The 20,636-nt window shown below is 36.0% G+C and overlaps 1 protein-coding gene across 2 annotated transcripts in view; it reads left to right on the top strand.

Annotated features, from left to right (window-relative positions):
- Positions 1 to 16,764, top strand: part of LOC114330182 (transmembrane inner ear expressed protein) — a 39,870-nt gene extending 23,106 nt beyond the window's left edge. For both annotated transcript variants that reach the window (XM_028279504.2, XM_050646862.1), the window contains exons 2-3: positions 13,786 to 13,938; positions 16,214 to 16,764. In XM_028279504.2, coding sequence (XP_028135305.1) covers positions 13,786 to 13,938; positions 16,214 to 16,380 — 320 coding nt within the window. In that variant the 3' untranslated portion in view covers positions 16,381 to 16,764. The remainder of the gene's footprint in view (positions 1 to 13,785; positions 13,939 to 16,213) is intronic.
- Positions 16,765 to 20,636: the final 3,872 nt, after the last annotated feature.

The raw sequence follows: 20,636 nt of genomic DNA, 5'->3' as shown, positions 1-20,636 counted from the left end.
GCCCCTGTGATTCCCAGACAAGCTAGCCGCTGCACTTTTTGCAGCTTGGCATTAGCTGTTGTTTGTTGTGTTTTTGGCCACCATACGAGTGATGCATATGTGACCATCGGCCTAATAATCGTTTTATATGTCCAGAGAGTCATTTTCGGTTTTAGGCCCCAAGTCTTTCCAAATGTCTTGCGGCAGGTCCAACTTGCCACCAAGGCTCTGGATAAGATTTTTTCAATATGACTATTCCAGGTGAGTTTTTGATCTAGGGTTACCCCCAGATATTTTACTTCTCTGGAATAGTCTAGTGTGATGCCATTCATAACTGGAGCCTGTAAATTGTATTTACGTCTCCTTGTGAACGGTATGAGAGTCGTTTTGCTAGGATTGACATTTAAGCCCTCCTTCGAACACCAGTTTTTGATTTCGTTCAGAGCAGTTTGCATGAGACTAGATATAGACTGGTCATGCTTGCCCCTAATTGTAACAACTAGGTCATCTGCGTAGCCTTGAGTTGTAAAACCAGAATCATGCAACTTAGTAAGGAGGTCATCCACAACTAGAGACCACAGCAGGGGCGATAGTACTCCCCCTTGAGGGCACCCCTTTACTGCTGTCACAGTTACAGACTCTCCCCCAATACTAGCTGTGATGATTCTGGTTTTTAGCATGGACTGAATCCATTGTATTAGTGAGGCTTCAATGCTCCTCTTTACTAGTGCTCTTTTTATAGATTCATATGAGGTGTTATCGAATGCTCCCTCTATGTCAATGAAAGCGCAAAAAGCTATTTCTTTTGCCACTATTGTCTTTTCAATGTTTCCAACAAGAGAATTTAGAGCATTTATAGTGGATTTGCCTGTCTGGTATGCAAATTGATGTTTGTGAAGCGGTTTCCTAATTAGAGTTTCGCTTCTTATGTGGTAATCTACTAGTTTCTCCATTGTTTTTAGGAGAAAAGAGGTGAGGCATATAGGGCGATAAGACTTTGGTTCGTCCGTAGGACGTTTCCCCGTCTTTGGTATAAATACCACTTTTGCGTCCCTCCAAGTTTTTGGAATGTAACCCAGCACAAGGCTTGCTATGAAAAGCCGCTGTAGTTGCGGCTGCAGTTGCGTAAAGCCTTTTTGAAGTAAAGCAGGAAAAATTCCGTCTTTGCTCGGGGATTTAAAAGGTTTGAAGCTTTTAACAGCCCATTCGATTTTGTTTTTTGTAAAGATTTTTTCCGCTAGCTGTCTGCCGGATCTATTGAGGCCTTTTGGGGCCTCTGCCAGCTGGATGCTTTGCGGTTCATCTTCTAGTACTTGTTGAGAGCCAGGAAAATGAGTCTTTAAAAGCTCTCTAATAGTTTCCGTTAGACTCTCAGTGTAGTCACCATTCGGCTTTTTAATCAGTCCGATTTCATTTGAATGATCTTTTGAAAGAACCTTTTGGAGTCGTTGTGCAGGGGCTAATTCCGTTATCCCTTCGCACAGTTTCTTCCAGGAGTTCCTCTTTGATTTCCTGAGTTCTTTATTGTACTCAGTAAGGGCACTTCTGTAGGGGTCCCAGCTACCTGTACGTTTTGCCCTATTGAAGAGTTGTCTGACCTTTTTTCTAAGTTTAGCCAACTCTTTGTTCCACCAGGGAACATCTCTATTGGTTGTCTTACGTTTCAATGGACAACTTGATTCATATGCCTTTATTATGGCATTTTGAAATTGTCCCGAGGCTCTATCTAGATTTTCCTCTGTGTCAAGCGACGTATCGAATTCCTCCATTTCGCTTTCGAGACGCTCTGTATAAGTGTCCCAATCGGTCTGTTTTGGTACTCGATACTCCTCAAGGCCCTCCTCAGATGCGCCCAGGTCGAACCTTATGTGTTGATGGTCCGACATTGAGGCTTCATTCGAGACGTGCCAGTTGTATATATTATTTGCTATAAACGAACTAGTTAGGGTTATATCAAGAACCTCTTTCCGAATTGCGTTTATGAATGTGGGTTTATTACCTCTGTTGGCAATATCTAGGTTGTTAGTAGATATGTAGTCTAGGAGGTACTCACCCCTGTTGTTAATTCCTGTACTGCCCCATACTGTGTGGTGTGCATTTGCATCGCAGCCAAGAATTAGTTGTCTATTCCTCCTCTTGCACCATCCCATGAGTGTTTGTACTTCCTCTGGAGGTGGATGGTCTTCAGAGTCACCCGGGAAGTAGGCCGAGGCAATAACTATTTGCCTCTTGCCTACTTCTGTTGGCATTTCCACTATTGCGGTTACCAAATCTGCCGTAATGAATTCTGGAACAGAAATGTATTTAGTATTATGTGAGAGCAGTAATGCTGCTCTTGGATTATTAGTATTGTTACTATAGAGTAACCTACCTGATTTTATGTTGAGTCCTTGTATTCGTCCTTTATTAATCCAAGGCTCCTGTAGGAGACCTATGGCTATGTTGTCTTCAGTAAACCTTCTTCTAAGCACGCTGGTAGCTGCTTTTGAATGTTGGAGGTTTATCTGTAGACACTTCAGCCTTTGAGTTGGTTTTTCAAATGGGCTTAGGGACATTTTAATTCCCCTTGTCTTTATCCGGTTTCCCAGATTTTTTATCTACGGCTGATTCCTTGGAGTCAGGCCTTTGATTGCCTGTCCTCCTGGATTCAGCTTGGATTTGCTCCAGAGATTCGTTCCCCTCGGTGCTCGTAGCTTGAGCACTTTCTTGCTCATCTGGGGCCTTAGATATTGTAGCGGGTTTTTGAGACCCGCTTGTTCCGGGTTTTTGGGACCCACTTGTTGCGGGTTTTTGGGACCCGCTTGTTGTAGGTTTTTCAGACCCGCTTGTTGTGGCTTCGTTCCTGCCACTCTTTTTCCGGATAACTGTACGACCATATCTATAATTGATCGTATAGCCCATAGTTCTTAGTCTTTCGGCTGATTGGCTATCTACCGAAAGGGTTAGAATCTCCACGGCTCCACTTGTAGACCTATTTATTACTCTCCATGAGGAGGTATGGAGGCTGTTTTGGGCCTCTATTAGGCCTAGAATTTTATTCGTGGAATACTCTTTACTTCCGTGAAGGTACGTCGTAAAGAGTTCGGTGTGAGGAATTTCTTCTCCCTCTACAAGTCTCAGCGTGGCGCCCTCCCATGGATGTATTTCTCCAATGTGTGTCTTTAGCCACTGCAAGGTGGCTTTATCGGCGCACATCAGAGCTAGCCAGCCGGGCCTGTTTTGAGCACTCAAAAAGTTAGGCTTTTCGCTCTTTTCCCTTTGGTGCTCAAGAATCTTGTCTAGGATCAATTCCTTAACGGCTTCTAATTGTTCCGTTGTAAGGGATTGACTTGGGAATTCCGAGGGCATAATTCCCACTTTTATACCTTCAGCCATTTGACTGAAGGAGGGTTTTGCAGATTTAGGCACAGTGTCGCCTTTGTCTGCATCACTCCTTGATTTTTTTGCATGTCGGCCTTCAGGAGTGTTCTCTTCGGAACGGACCCTTTTGGGTCCTTTTCCCAGAGATTTCTCCTTTATGGGCTCGACTGCTTTCTCTCGGGCTTCTTTCGGAGTCAGCCCTTTCTTAAGAAGGTATTTAAACCTTTTTCTTGCGGCGCCACTGAGCTTTATCCTTTCTTTCCCTTGTTCAGGACCTAAGGACTTAAGTTCATCGCCACTTGTTAGGAGTAGCTCTTCCTCAGTTTTTTCAGGCTTGTTTTCGGCCTGTACATGAGGTTCGCCAACTTCCATTTCTGTTTCCGAACTTTGGGAGTCGGATGTCCCTTCGTTTTCTTTATTTTTAGATTCCATAAAAGTTCCCACGAGAAGCTAGGGAAATAAAAATCGCCTGCAGCAGAGCCCCGCATGCTACAGGAAGGCTATTGAAACTGGGGTGCGCCAGGTGCCCCAGAGTTCGCATAATACTAGTTAGATACCCTCTAACCATTCATCTCTTCGGCTTATGCTGTTCCACCTTGAAATTGGGGGGATTTTTATTGTGGTTCCCTTCCACTTGGCCGGCCGGTTAAGGCAAGCCCCCACATCTATGCTCATCTTATGACGTAATAGATACGGTTTATACCAGGCAGGTTTCCGCAGATGGCTGTCTCCCCCCGCAACAAAACATCAATCCGGACATTAATCCAGTCTTGAGATTCCATTGCAGGGGGCGAGCACCATCCTCCACGCTGTGAATCCTGGTATTAGTAGGGGTAGGTTGCTTCTTGGTCGCTGAAGCAGTTCATCCATTCTTAGTCTCTTGACTACCTAGGAAGGATTCCCAGATATTCAAGAGAGCTAAGTTGTGACAGGAAATGCTCTAGTGAGGTCGTTTCACATTCTTTCATACTTCCTGTTCACCAGGCTTGTCCGTTTATAGGAGGTACCTTCATTCATCGGAGAGCTCCTATTAGGGAGATCCCGTTCATTCACACACACACATACATGATCCACTTCCTGCGCCAGATTACAGCCCTATCTGGACAGCCAGCTTAAGCCCCCGAACCAACATCAAGGTCTTGCAACCACTATCGGGGGTTCCGTTACAGTTAGGGAAAAATATATATTTTTTTAAAACATCTTTTTTAAAAACTTGTCAAATTTGGGGCGCCACCCCCGCTAAACGGTGGATGATAGACAGGTGCTGTCGGGAAATAAATCGTAGAAAATATAGTGCTCTTCATATTTCTATAAAAAAATTTTTTTGTGAAAGGTACAGGAAGGGCTACGTTCCGCAAAAACCACAAATTACTCCCTTTAAAGGTGTGAAAAGGGGGGTTCCGGGGCGAAACTTTTTCAGAAAAAGTTAGTCTTATAATAAGCACCCCTTGATATAACATAAAAAAAATAAAACCGGACTTGTGTCCATTTTGCAAGGTTCAACCTCTGTTTCCTACACTATTTATGAGATTCAATTTAAAAATTAGCATCCGATTATAACATTTATATGATACTTTAAAACATCGCATTCGGAAAAGAAATCCTATTCCTATGATACAGGGGGCTAAGGAAAGCAGTACAAAAAAATTAATTCCACATGTACATACCTATATGCAATATTTTTGTCCGTGAGTACCTATATCTTTAAGAAGTAGTACAAGTTGCTCATATCTCACTTTGCCGAATGCATTGTTTTGATCAATAAAAGTTACGTAGTATCCAACTACTCAAGATTCATTTTGTTACTATGATTAAGAAGCAATAAAATTAAGAAGTATTACCAGTTATTTTAATAAGTTTAGTGTCAAAGTTATAGCTAACTAGGCAGAATATTGTGTGTTTCTATTAATATTTTACACACCAACAATCTTAACTATGTTAGTATTTTGCTATATAATCTCATATTAATAAATTAAGGATCAGTCTAGAGCAGCGGTTCTCAACCTGTGGTACATGTAGGTACCACTAGTAGTACATATACAGTGAGTACGTAAAGGTTGGAATAAATTCATTTTCTCGAGAATGGACGATTTTGGAAAAAATCCCGAAACAGGTCAATTTTTATTTTTAAATTACGACTTTTTGGCGTATATATCATACTAGTGACGTCACCGTCTGTGCGTGATGACGTCATCGATGATATTTTTAAATAAGAATAGGTGTCGTGTGATAGCTCATTTGAAAGATAATTCAATTCTCTATTCACTAGTATAAACATATTAACATAATTTATACAGGGTGTCAAAAAAAATATTTTGAATTCAATTTATTGACATAAAAGGAAGAATCTATGAAATTTATTTAATTCAAAATACTTTTTACTGCTCTTAAAAAACAGAAAAGAATGTTTATTTAACAAATAAATATTGTTTTTTTCTTAAATTCAATATTAATGCAGACACCCATCTGCCTCTTGACAGTTTGAACAGTTAATTTAAGCGAAAAGCGATGATTATTTATCAAATAAACATCTTTTACTGTTTTCTGAGTGCAGTAAAATGTATTTTGAATGAAATAAATTACATACATTCCTCTTTTTATGTCAATAAATTTAATGCAAATTTTTTTTTACACCCTATATAAATAATTATGTTAATGTTTATACTACTGAATAGAGGATTGAATTACCTTTCAAATGAGCTATCACACGACCCCCATTCTCATTTAAAAAAATCATCGATGACGTCATCACACCCAGATGGGTGACGTCACTAGTATGATATATATGCCAAAAAGTCGTAAAAAGTCTTTAAAAATAAAAATTGACCTGTTTCGGGATTTTTTTTCCAAAATTGTCCATTCTCGAGAAAATGAATTAATTCCAACCTTTACGTGCTCACTGTATAACTACACACACCGGCAAAATTAGCCGAACACCTTAAAAATGGGACATGTTTGATGTCGCGAATTTCCTAAACCTGTTGTCCGATTTGAGTGATTCTTTTAGTATGTTATAACCTTATTAGTTAAGAATAGCGGTGTAATAATATTGTTGCTAGACAGGTAAATGTCATTTTATACCGGGTGTTACAATCATACTGTGTTTTTTTCTTAAAGTTCGGAACACCCTGTGGAATATTCTAGCATATATAAAATATTAAAATTAAAACTCTATTGTAGACTTAGGCTTTCTTAACATTTTTTTTTATTCATTTGCTTATGTTGGAAAATAAAAAAGTTATGTGCTTTAACAACTAGCCATGCTTTTTATCAATAAATTCTCATAGTAGGGGAGGAAAGTATGCTAAATTTGCAGTTACTCGAGCGTTATGGGCACCTATTGGATTGTGAAAAGTGGGTGCTAAAACCAAAAAAAGGTAAGTTAAGTTTTCCATAAAGTATGGGACTCTCCATTTTTTAATTTAATTTTCCATTTCCACCAATCATTTTTTCCGATTATAGCGCCATCTATCCATAATTGGAAAAAATGTTGCGAATAAAAGTTGCTTATTTTTACGTCAAGGATCCAAATCTGCAATAAAAATTGGGGGCTCCTATTTAAGATTTTAAAGTAACCTCCCACCCCACCTCCTTGTGGGGTCGTGTTTGGTGCCATTCGGTAGATTTTCGAAAAGTATTGAAAAGGTGTATTTTGCAGTTTTACGATCTGATGTTTATTTCGCGAAATATCGCAGGGTTCGCATTTAAAATTTTTAATTTACCACCCCTCTCCGTGGGGTGTCACGAGCCCCCACGGAGGTGGGGTGGGGGATTAATTTAAAATCTTAAATAGGAGCCCCCAATTTTTATCGCAGATTTGGATTCTATACGTAAAAATAAGAAATTTTTATTCAACTCATTTTTTCGAAATATGGATAGATAGCGCGCTATAATCGGAGAAAAATGATTGTTACAAATGGAAAATTAAATTAAAAAATAAAAAGTCCCCCACTTTATGGAAAACTTAACCTTTTTCTGATTTTAGCACATACTCTTCACAATCCAATAGGTCCCCATAACGCACGAGTAACTGCCAATTTAGTATACTTTCCGCCTCTACTATGAGGATTTATTGATGAAAAACATGGATAGTTGTTAACGCACATAACTTTTTTATTATCTTACACAAGTAAATGAATCAAAAAGGAAAATGTTAAGAAAGCCTAAGTCTACAATCGAGTATTAATTTTACTATTTTACATATGCTAGAATATTCCACAGGGTGTTCCAAACTTTAAGAAAAAACACAGTATGATTGGACACCCGGTAAAAAATGATATTTACCTGCCTAGCAACAATATTATTACAACGATATTCTTAAATAATAAGGCTATAACATACTAAAAGAATCACTCAAATCGGACCAGTGGTTTAGGAAATTCAAGACATCAAACATGTCCCATTTTTAAGGTGTTCAGCTAATTTTGCCGGTGTGTGTATTTGTGGTGGTCAGCAAAATCACAAAAAAAACCAGCCAAAATCAACACCACATAAAATAATACAAAAAAATTGAAATAATATTCTATGTTACAAGTTCAGTAGGTGATAGTACGGGATCCGAATATAGGTCGATCTGTACCCATCTGCTTTCCAGATGAAACATTTTTTTTTATTAAATTTCATACATAGACAAATATTTCTAGCATGGGTTGCCTATCAAAATCGTGTCATAGCTATCCTTAAGGGGGCAGTAAACCAGCAATTATAGGTGGAGACTTCAACGCACATCATGCAATCTGGGGATCGACTTTTAATGACGCAGTTGGAAAACAACTCATAACAGTTGCAGATGACTTGGATTATATAGTAATGAATAATGGTCAACCAACTATTTTTACCCGACCTGACCAAAATACTTCAGCCATTGATGTAACTTTTGTTTCGCCTGAACTAACTAGTAAAATAAACTGGTCCGTCTATCCTGACACTTTAGGTTCAAACCATTTTATCATCAATATGGAAATAAATTGCCAGAATAAAAATGAGGAGATTAATCCTGCGAGCAAGTGGAACGTAAAAAAGGCCGACTGGTGTTTATATACATCTTGTGTAGAACAATTTTTTGATAAGCAATACCAAATGGAAAATATATCAGAAAAATACAATTTCTTAATAGATGGGATCAACCAGGCAGCAGAAATTTCAATTCCACGGTACAAACCTTTTAAAAACAAAATTAGAACCCCTCCCCCCTGGTGAAATAGAGATTGTGACAAAATCATCAGTGAGAGACAAAAATCACTTTCAAATTATAAACACAATTCGAATTTTGAGAACTATTTGAAATGCCAAGAGACCATAGCAAACGGTAAGAAAAAACTGAAAGCAATCGCAAAACAAAGTTGGAAAAATTTTGTCTCCACCCTTAACAAAAATACTCCATCATCATCCTTATGGAATCAAGCCAGGAAAATAAACAGAAAACCAATATCGAATACAAAATTATTTGACAGTACATTAGAGGAAGAATTTTTTGACCAGATAGCACCACCATCTGTTAAACCACGAGAAATTATAATACCTACTACAAAAAATAATGAAAAGGAATTTTTACTAGAACCATTTAAAATTGCTGAGTTAGAATATGCACTCAAAAACAGATGCAACACAAGCCCAGGATTAGACAATATTATATATCCTATGATTCAATTTCTTCCTAAAATTGCTAAACTCTTTTCATTAGATATATTTAACGACATAATTATTAATAATTCAGTTATTTATGAATTTAAAGAAGTAATTATTATTCCTATTCTCAAACCAGGTAAAAATTCCAACTTAGCAGATTCGTACAGACCCATTTCCCTTATGTCTTGTTTACTAAAAACATTAGAACGAATGATCAAACATAGACTAGAATGGTGGTTAGATAGGAATAACTTACTTCCAGAATTTCAATTTGGATACAAAAAAGGAGGTGGTTCTATAGACGCTATTGCTACATTAGTAACAGACATTCAGAATACATTTACCAATAATACATATCTACCTACAATATGTTTAGATATAGAAGGTGCATATAATAGTGTGTGTCTTGACATCCTAATGGAAAGAATGATTAGAAATTTTCACATACCAGCTGCATTAGCGAAAACCATACTCAACTTTTACACTTGCAGAAAAATTTATCTGAGATCTAATAATAATAGACTGATAGGTCCTCGATATAACAACCTAGGACTTCCACAGGGGTCAGTTTTAAGCCCTCTATTATTTAATCTGTATACAGCTGACTTGCACAATATTTCAATGGTAAATAACAGCTTTAATATAATACAATATGCTGATGATTTTCTGATATACTCATCTTCCAAATCATACGAAAAGTGCATACAAATTTTAGGAAAAATGGACGACTTCTCTAATAGCTGGTTCAAAGGAAATGGATTTGAAATAGCACCGAGCAAATCCAGTATATGTATTTTCACGAGACATAATCTCCCAAAAATAGACAAAATAACAGTAAGCAGTCGTGAGTATAATTTCTGTGCCTCAATTAAATATTTAGGGATGATTCTTGACCGTAAATTAACTTGGAAGCTACACATCGAATTCATGTTAAACAGATGCAACAAGGGATTAAATTTCCTTAAAGCAATTTCTAATACTTGGTGGGGAGCCGATGTAGAAACGGCATTGCTTTTTTATCGATCGTACATAAGATCAATCATCGATTATGGATGTGTTTTGTATGGTTCAGCAGCTAAGTATATCTTGGGAAAAATAGATGTGTTTCAAAATACAATATTACGTATTTGCCTGGGTACTATGAAGTCAACTCCAACCAATTCGTTATATGTTGAATCTCTTGAATTTCCATTGAGATATAGAAGACAATATCTTAGTCAAAAATTTCTGATTAATATTTGTCATAGAAACCCCTCTCTCTACTCCAATATTAGCAAACTTAATAATGCAGATTTAATAAATAAATATTGGATCCACAAGAACTCCCCTCCACTTTGTGAGGCTTTTAGGAATCTCTCATATTGCGATTACACCAACTCACATACATATAACAGCTCAAACTTTGAAGATTTTGATGCTTTTTTGCAAACTATTACGGTAATTAAACCAAGGTACCATGTAAATACTGCAATCAGCTTCAATATTTTAAGAAATTTATTAGAAAACTGGCCAGAATCAACAGTTATTTACACAGATGCATCAAAGTCTTCTTTTGGCACTGGATGCGCTTTTTATATCCCCTCAAAAAGTATAGAAAACATGTTTACACTGGATCATAATTTTTCAATTTTTACTGCTGAAGCAATAGCAATTTATGAAGCATTAAAGTATTTTAAGAGTTCCAATGACAGCTCCGCAACAATTGCGTCTGATTCTTTGTCGGTTCTTTTAGCCATTGAGACTATGGTTTTACCCAGTAAAAACACAAATATTTACATTCTTCTAATTAAAAAAATTATTTTTGAATTACACCATGAGCAAAGAACAGTTAGATTTTTGTGGATTAAAGCTCACATAGGGCTCGAGTATAATGAGCATGTAGATATATTAGCTAAGGAAGCCATTGCTTCTGGTGTGAAAACAGATTATAAGCTCTGCATTCCAGATGTATTTATAAAAATCAAGAATGATCTAAACAAACAGTGGAAACAAGAATATTATGAATATAGTCAACACTCCAAGTCACAATATGCACTGATACAACCCACAATCCCGAGTGAATTTTGGTTTAAAAATTACTCTGTCCCACGTAGATACATTACATCTATTATCAGAATGAGATCTGGACATGCGTGTTATCCAGCCCATCTAGCAAAACTTAGAATTTTAAGTTCCAATTTATGTGAAGATTGTCAAAAAGAAGCAGATTTAAACCATATTTTCTTTGAATGTACAAAATATATACGACAAACTGATGACTTAATAAAAAATTTAATCAAACATAAAATCCTTCCTCCTTATAACATTTGCTACCTTTTGTCATTAAATAATAAAACCGTATATGACTATTTAACAGAATTTATTTCAAAAAGTAACCTTAACTTGTGAGCACAGTTAAACTAGTAACCTTTGTTTTACCCCATTTGTTTAAAACCTTCTTTCCGTGACCCAGTCTAGTTTGTGTATTAATTGAATGTCTTGATGGATCCCTAGACGAGAAGCGAGTAACCATGTTATTCCTTACTGATAATCAAATAGGTATTGTGATAATTACTTTCTTTTCTTTGCTTTAGGAAGAACTTAAAAAAGTTGTGACTGGCTGAATGGCAAAAGCCTGTGCCAAAAAAAAAATCCTTAAGGGGGGGCCGTAGGGGTTGAAATCAATATTTCAAGCACATTTTTTTGAAAGTATGGTAGAATTATTTTATTTTTAAATTAAATAGGCATATTCAGTCCAATTTATAGATTAGGTATTCAAGAAAAAATTCAAGGAAAAATATTGAAAAATAACCCAACGGTGGCAAATTTTTTAAGACACCTCAAAAAACAATGAATTTTGCGGTGGACATCAGAACTCATCATTAGATCATGGTAAACAAAAAATTCAAAAAGATTTTATTAACTTATGAGTTTTTTAAGGTAACGCTGTCGAATTTTTTAGTTTTATCGAATTTTGACTTTTTAATATTTAATTTAAAAATAAAATAATTCTACCATACTTTCAAAAAAAATGTGCTTGAAATATTGATTTCAACCCCTACGGCCCCACCTTAAGGATAGCTATGACACGATTTTGATAGGCAACCCATGCTAGAAATATTTGTCTATGTATGAAATTTAATAAAAAAAACAATGCTTCATCTGGCAAGCAGATGGGTACAGATCGACCTATATTCAGATCTTAGACCATGACTATTGAACTAAAATACGGAGCCATTGTCGAAATGCCGTTTTATGTTATCCATTCCTTAAAATTCCAGCATATAAATTATAGTTAATTTGATTAACTTCCTTGATAGGTATGGTAAGTTAGGTGGTACCAAAAATAATAAAAATAATTTTATGGTAGGTACATGACTCAAATAGGTCGAAAACCACTGTTCTAGCATCTAGAGTAATATGTATTTTTTTCGAAAAAATATATTTTATTAAATATTTTCACGGCCAGCCTAAAAAATTTCACGTTTTGATTGTTGCAATTAATGTTTGGCTAAAAGAATCACGAATATGTCACAAATAAAGTCAATTAGGTATAGTGAATGCTTAAAAAATAAAAAAAGTACCATAAAATAGCATTTCATTACAATACTAAAATACAGGATGTTCCATTAAAAAAAACTCGGAAAATACTCACTCCGAGTTTCGACCAACCCTGTATACCAAAATTAAAAACTTAGCTAAATGAATACTTTTTAACAATAGTACAATAGTAGACTATATTAAAATTCATTTGAAGATAAATTCATATATTTTTTTGATGTCAAATTGCGAAGTTAATAAAAAAACGTATTTATTTTTTAAACTCGTATAACATCCCAAAACCTTATATCCTTATATAAAAAGAAAACATCAAGGAGCATTAAAAATGTAAAAATATACAGGGTGTTCCATTAAATATGTTTGTTGAAAATATACATTGTGTCAATTTGAAATGTAAAACCCTCTATAATTTGGTCCCTATAGAAAACCTAAAAATATGGAAAACACGTCAAATTTATTTGTGATTGAGACGTTTTGTAGACCACTTTTTAACTAAATTAAAAATCATCCGTCTAGCGAGGTCTGACACAACCCCCAAAATTTTTCATGGAAAGATATTAAGTATCGAGTTCAGAACTCCATAATTTTTTGGGGTATTTGAGTATTTTGAGTATTTTTTGCGTATTTTTGGAAAAATTAAGTAAAACCGTAAAGATAATATCTTAATATAATTCAGTATCGAGTTGAGAATGTTCTTCTGATTTTCTTGTGGCATTTTTGCAATTAACTAGTTTTGATGAGTCAGATTAAATAAATTATTAGAAGAATTTTTTTACTAAGCAACAACATTTTTGTTTAATTCATTAATATTTTTGTATTTTGACAACGACACCCGATTTGGGCGTCGAAACGTTAATAAAATCATTGTTTTTTAGTAAATTGTGGCTTATTTCCCATCAACACTAGTTAATCGTTTTGGAGTACTGAGTCCAAGATTTTTCCAAAAGTACTGAAAAGAAAATTTATTTTTTCTAACTTACCTTAATATAATGCATGTGGGATTTTTGAAGAGGTAGTTGAACGATCTTTAAAAAGGTATCATTCAACCCCTCTTTCCATTAAAAATTTTGGGGGTGTGTCCGCTCCGCTAGAGGATTGATGTAATTTAGTTGAAAACTGGTTTACAAAATGTCCCCCTTACAAATAAGTTTGACGTGCTTCTGCGTGTTTTTAGATTTTTTATAGGGACCAAACTACCTCGTGGTACCTTTTCAAATTGACACACTCTATGTTTAATAAATATCCTTCCTTCTTCAATGTAATTATCACTATTTTTAGTCGTTCTGTTTTGCTGTTGTGTAAAAATTCGTGTCCCAAGGACTAAGCAAGAAATTGAGGCGGACTATTGCAGAAAAAAACTAGCGGAAAAATTTCGAGAAAGGCTTAAGTTAATTAAGAATCAGGATATGGACAACATGGATCTGGAACGAGGTAAGAATAGGTAATTGATTTTTGTATGATCTTATAGAGGAATTGTAGAAAGATAAAAGTAAATTTGCGAATATTTGTATTTCTGAGTAAATATTTAACAACAGATATGCATCCCTGTGTGTGTGTGTGGTTGAAAAAAAAATGACTGCGGATTACTGGATCCATTCGCCTAACCAGTGATATGCATCCCTGCCTAACCCCTTTAGTTATTTTGATCTCATATGTTTCCTCTTCTATTAGTAGATTCAATTCTTAAGTTGAATATGAGTGGACCACTCTTCCACACATCCTAAGAGATCTATTGTGGCTCATCCCTAGGTTAAAGTTACCCTAATTAAGCCTAGCGCTTTTAACAAAGTCTATTATGTCCTACCTTATAAAGACAAGACAAAAATAATGGTGATTCAAATGATGGAGACAGATTCAACACTATTCAGCTGAATAACCAATTGCATGAATACCAGATGGTAGACAGCTTCAGCTATCTATCTAGTATAACTAACGATGTCAACTGCGCAGGAGAAATTCGGAGACATCAATATGGCAAAAAATGCCAAACCGTCTATGGTCTATCTAAAGTTTGGAAAGCCTCTCAAAAATAAAGGTGAGATTAGTGAATTCACGCGTATTTTCAATATTTCTGTACGGGACAGAAACCTGGACTATTTGCGCACAGAACTCAAAAAAAATGCCTTTGATGCTGTTAGAGAAAAATGTTGCACATGCCTTGGACAACTCATCATGTCTGCAGTGCAGCGAATTGTACAGTTCTTTGGTCACGTGGTTAGCAGAGATGACGATAATTTAGAGAGATAATTGTTTCTGGAAAGGTTCCGGAGAGAAGACTAAGAGAACGGTCACCAGCCAAATTGGTCGGATCGAATTCAGAGTTCACTCATTCTGCCAAACCCTTAGAGCAGCTGAAGATAAAGACCAATGGAGAAAATTTGTTAGGAGTATTGGTGGAAATTACGATCCTCAGATATAGGAAACACGATAGAAAGAGAGAGAGAGAGAGAGAGAGAGAGAGAGAGAGACATAGAAAGAGAGAGAAATTATAGCCTTTGATGATACCATACCGGTGCCATAAATTTTCACTTGGAAGATAGTGGAGTGATTACCTAGTACCTTTCACTAAGTTTTAGCGCATTAATTTCCCTCCGTATACTCCAGTTCTAACTCCTTCATCAGTTTTAGATCCATTTGTATACCAGCAGATCTGCCATTGTTTTTATTCGACTCCTATTCCTTCCTGCCTGAAAAGACGACAGTAAATAGCTATTTGAAATTATATCTAGGCTGCATCACATGTGCTAACATTTTCAACTCTGGATGATTTTTTAATATCTTCAGATTTGGTCCCTTGCTGACTTGCATCTTATCCGACTTATGTATGCTTCTACCTTCGTTTCCTTCTCCATCAATATAATATGTCATATAGGGAGTTGAAGTATGACCTCCTTAGAGGCAGTTGGGGCAGTTGACATCACTCTTGTTTTGATTAAGTATGCTTATCGCCGAAGCTTACTCAGCTTATCTCTTGTGGTCGTTTGTTAGTATTTACACTACCATACCAGTACTCCATACGTACATTCCGTCTCCTTGTGAAACTGACTACTAAGTTTTTCTAGGCTTGACGGTTTTTCCCTTTGGCACCATCAATAGTAAGGATATTTAAGGTTTGTTGAAGTGTGCTGCATAGAACATTTCCGTATTTTCCTCTTAACATAATTACTAAATCATCCGCATAGACCTGAACTGCTACCCCCTGTGTGTCAAGGATCAAGATGAATTCAATCACGTGTTCATAGGAGTGAACGTCTGTGCGAATTTAAGCATTATTTCCTCATGAAGGGTCTTTCTGCCTATGAGGTAGTTTGGCCTTTATTTAGCCAGTCGCTTCTTCTTTTTGCTTCCGTGGTTGCCGGCCTAGTGAGGAAGAGGATGCTCTTCCTTTCTCTTTGGCCGGTCTGCTGAGTTTTCCGGAGAGTTTGACCGTTATCTCATTACTTCTATTTTCTCAGGCTTGATGATTCAGAGTAAAAAGATGACGCCTTTTTTCTCTTTTAAAATATTTAGTCTGTTGGTGATCTGACCAAAGCCGATAATTTCTTTCTAGTAATAATCAGTCTCTTTCTCGGGAACGCCGGTGAAGACCATAAGGTGCTTAAAAACATTATTGGCATCATCGACTACATTTAAATCTATAAAAATTGCTTAATCCTTCCCTGTGTCATGCCCCCGCTCTTTTATTAACAACTGTATATATTTTCAGCTCTACAAATCATTCAGGATGACTACAAAGATGAAAAGATGAGAATCAACTCGACCGTTGGAACTGGTTCGCTACATCATCCATCCGGAAATATTGCCGAACCACAGCAGCCATTTCGAAAACTTTCTACGTTAGTAACAACTTCAAAGACTGGAAGGAAACATTAATAAACTAATAACGTAATATAGAAAAGGTTGATGACAGTATAGATATCGATAAATATTAAATACCCGGATCTTTTGTTGCTTATTCATTATTAACCATATTTAAGAAAGATGTCTATTTAAATATGTGAATGTGAATGGTAAGGTAATAAATCATATTTATTATTATGGCTGCATTTATCATTTATGAGGCGTCTAGAAGCCAAGAGGTATAAGTGCTATTTTGGTAAAGTTGGAGATAAGTACAGAAATAGATAGTCAATACCCATTTTAATGTCGTGGACAAAGGATACAAGTGAATTTAAAACCAGTAGTGACATATATGGATATTTCACTTATATCCTGAAAATAGTTTGTTTATCATTTGGCAACCATTGGATATAAGTACGCTTATTTTCCTTGGCCTCCAAATAAGTGTTAGTCAAACAGGGCGTTCAGAAAATATCCCGACAAACGAAGACCGGAGATTCCTCAGATAATTTTAAGACAATTAAACTCAATTCATCTAGTCCGAAAATACTTCCTAAGGGAGCTGGAGCTCTTTAAAGATGGAGTCTTGTAATTAGTTTTTTAAAAATACCTATAGAACGCTTCTATTCATAAAAACGAAAACTGGTAAGCTTATTTATCTTCCAGAGATAAATCGATTGCATCAGTTGCGAATTTCTAGTACCGGTCATAGGCGTCCGTTTTGGATAGGGCAAGGGTTATTTTATCGCATAACTTTTTTGTCGTTAACATTTAAGCATTTCTGATACTGTAATAGCAAATTGTGAGGTATTCTAGTACTAAAAGGTACTCCTGCTGAAAGTCGCTAAGATGCACCGTTGTCTAGAGAAATCAATTTGAAAACTCTTCGTTTTTTGAATTTGAGAAAAATTTTAAAAATAAAACAGTGTATTTTACTAGAATACCTCATAATTTAATAATCTAGTGTCAAAATTGCTTAACAATTCAAAACAAAAAAGTTGTGCGATACCAAAACCGTTGACCTACACAAAACGGACGCCTATGATGGGTACTAGAAATGCAGAATTGATGAAATCGATTCATATCTGGAAAATAAATAAACGTACCAGTTTTCGTTATTCTAAATATTTTTTTTTGTGAACATTTTTTTCAAATTCAAAAAACGAAATATTTTCAAATCGATTTTTATAGAATACAGTGTATTTTACCGACTTAAAGTAAGAGTAGCTTTCAGTAATAGAATACCTCATAATTTAATAATCCAGGGTCAAAATTACTTAAAAGATAAACAAAAAAAGTTATGCGATAAAATAACCGTTGCCCTGCCCAAAACCGACGCCTATGACCACTACTATACATTCGCGATAGATGGACTCGCTTTATCTCTGGAGAATAAATAGGCATACAAGTTTTCGTTTTTTTAAATGGTAGCGTGCTGGAGGTATTTTTAAAAAAAAAGAATGTGTGTGTACTTTGTACGCACGTAAGAAGTTATACTTCTATTATAATATAATTTCAACGAAATAAATATACCTACTTAACAGTTACAATACAAAAAATTAACAATAATTACCAAAATTTAACCAAAACTTAACAATGCCAAATATTAAAAAAAAAAACGAAAAAAGTATGAATCGTCCGGGAATTGAACCCGCAACCTCGCGAATTCTCAATCTCTTGTCCAATGCTCTACCAACAAGACCATCAAGGCACATACTATTAACGTGTCAGATATACATATTTACACATCACGGTGACAAGTGAAATATAAAAATAGATGTTTTATTATTTTACGCCCAAGGAATACAAATCCAAAGACACAAAATTATAATAAAAAAACTTTTAAACCACATTTTTCAAATTGCGCAAGTTGTATTATCAATATTAATGTTAATAAATGAAATATAAATATTTTGACGTTTCACAATTTGACAATATCATAACAAAATTTGATCTACTATTTTTAAAACACTTACCAGTGTAAGATTCTTTAGCTTTGAATAAGCGAGATCGTAGATCGTCCCGGTTGATTGTTGTTATCCACAGTTTTCTACGCCTTCGAGCTAATAGGTTTTTTATCAGTAATTTTGCGGCACTCATATACTAGTCACAGTTTGATGGGCTTTCACATTGACATGCAACAATCATCTCTTCTATGTTAATAAGTCCAAAATTATAATATGAAAACTATTTAAAAAGGCAGTATAACCATTAACTAACTTTTTGTTTGTTGTTTCTCTTCCTACAAATTTTAAAACGCAACAACCATACACCATACATAACCAAACCACAGTCCCACAGCTGTGATACAGCTGCCATATTGGATAATTTTTGTCATGTCATTTGAACATCCAATCAGAACAAAGTTGTAATGTGACTGCGCCGGGATCAAAGGTTTTAATCCCAGTAAAATTCACCCTCATATGCGCGTAAAGAAGTATAACTTCTAAAAATAATCACAAGACGCCATCTTTAAAGAGCTCTAGATCCCTTAATAATCCTCCCTTAATAGCCTCCCATCCATCACAACTTCTACACAGATTTGCCTCATCAACAACGGGAAAGACAACAAACCCCAGATCAAGCCACTCGGGATAATATTCAGGAAGAACCCAACGAACCAGATAACTGCTTTGAAAGCGATGGTGACTAGTTAAGTTTATTTTTACTGTGTTTCCTACTTTTTCCATATTATATACCAATTTTTAACTTTTTCACAAAAATTCTGTGTTTTGTTAATTAAATGGTATTTAAAAGAATAAAGATACAAGTACAGTCCAAGTATTACAATTGGAAGACTGTTTCTTATTTTAAAATAGCCTGTAAAATGTCAAGTTTTTTTTAATCTGATATAATTGTGCTATTACAAAAACTTTTTAAAGCAAAAAAGACCAGCCAATCACTAACTATTTTGAAAGACAAGCGGTAGAATTTAGGAAAGATGTTAAACTTCAAACTTTATTTTCTCAAAAGTACCAAAAATGCACTTGTATCCCTTGGCTTCTAAAGGCCTTATATGTAATATGTACAACAGAAGTGAAATTTGTGTTACTAATTGGTCTCTTTCCGATGGAATTATATATTTCGACAAAATACAAATACATGAGTTAAAAGAAACGACCAGACATCATGACCAATAAACTCGCTCTTAAGACTCAAAAAAAAGTATAGAGCATGATATTATCCAATTTATAAAACGTCAGACTATGACATGGCTGCGACATGCTATCCTTTTTTTCCCTGGAAGCCGTCTGTTGTGAACCGGTTGTATTGCAGCCACTTGGCTTATTGTATATCTTCCATTCGTTTATGAAACCCATTCCAGAATTCTGGAACCCTGTACCAGCTTGTACAGGTCTAGTGGGTGGGTGCCATATATATTTGGAGTCACTTCGATGTCTCCGAAAAGTGTTTGCCGCCTCCGATCCAATGCCTCACAGTCATGCAAAATATGGTTGACTGTTTCAGGTTCTCTGTTACAGAGTCTGCAGCTCGTCTCCATGAAACAGCCCTATTGTATGCAGGTGACCCTTAACTGGCGCATGTCCAGTGACGAAACTTGTTATGACTCTGAGCTGATTCCTGCTTGTTTTCAGCAGTAACTCAGCCCTACTAGCAAATGTCCGTCCGATATACATCTTGCCATGTGTTTGACCGGGTATACTCTCCCAGTGAGAGTTGTGTTGGCTTCGGATTCAGCCTTTTTTTTTCGTTCGCGGACGGTGCTTTTTGGCATTCCCACGGCCGGCTCTGGACCCAGGTATTTTGTAGCTGATGCTCTCTTGGCAAGTGCATCAGCTTTTTCATTGCCGTATATGCCCCGATAACCTGGAACCCATACCAGTATAACACTGTTATGTTGTGCCAGTCTGTCAAGTTCTTGTCGCCATTCCCACACCAGCCTAGAGTTCACCTTAGGGTTTATAAGAGCCCCAATGGCTGTTAGGCTATCTGTGCATATGTTAACCCGCTGCAGTTCGGGTTAACCATCCTATGCTATGCCATTCTCTCGAAACCACAAAAATATCAAAGACAATGTTCCAGTAGAAACCGACAGGAAGCCTTAGAACAAGATTATTGTAAGACGTAGAAGACCACCTTAGAACGCTAAACGTGAGAGAATGGAGAAAAACGTCATAGGAGAGGTCTGAACGGAGGTTAATAGTTAGATTTTCTATTCAAAGATCTAGCCCAAGATTACTTTTTTGCTTTAGTATGTGATCAGGAAGTACCTTGATTTCATTCGTTGCAATGTCATGCTAAAAGGTATACATAAAAAACTCAGTTGA

Source organism: Diabrotica virgifera, chromosome 3, assembly GCF_917563875.1.
Source record: "Diabrotica virgifera virgifera chromosome 3, PGI_DIABVI_V3a".
NCBI classification, from domain to species: Eukaryota; Metazoa; Arthropoda; class Insecta; order Coleoptera; family Chrysomelidae; genus Diabrotica; species Diabrotica virgifera.
This window is presented reverse-complemented; position numbering and strand designations above follow the sequence as displayed.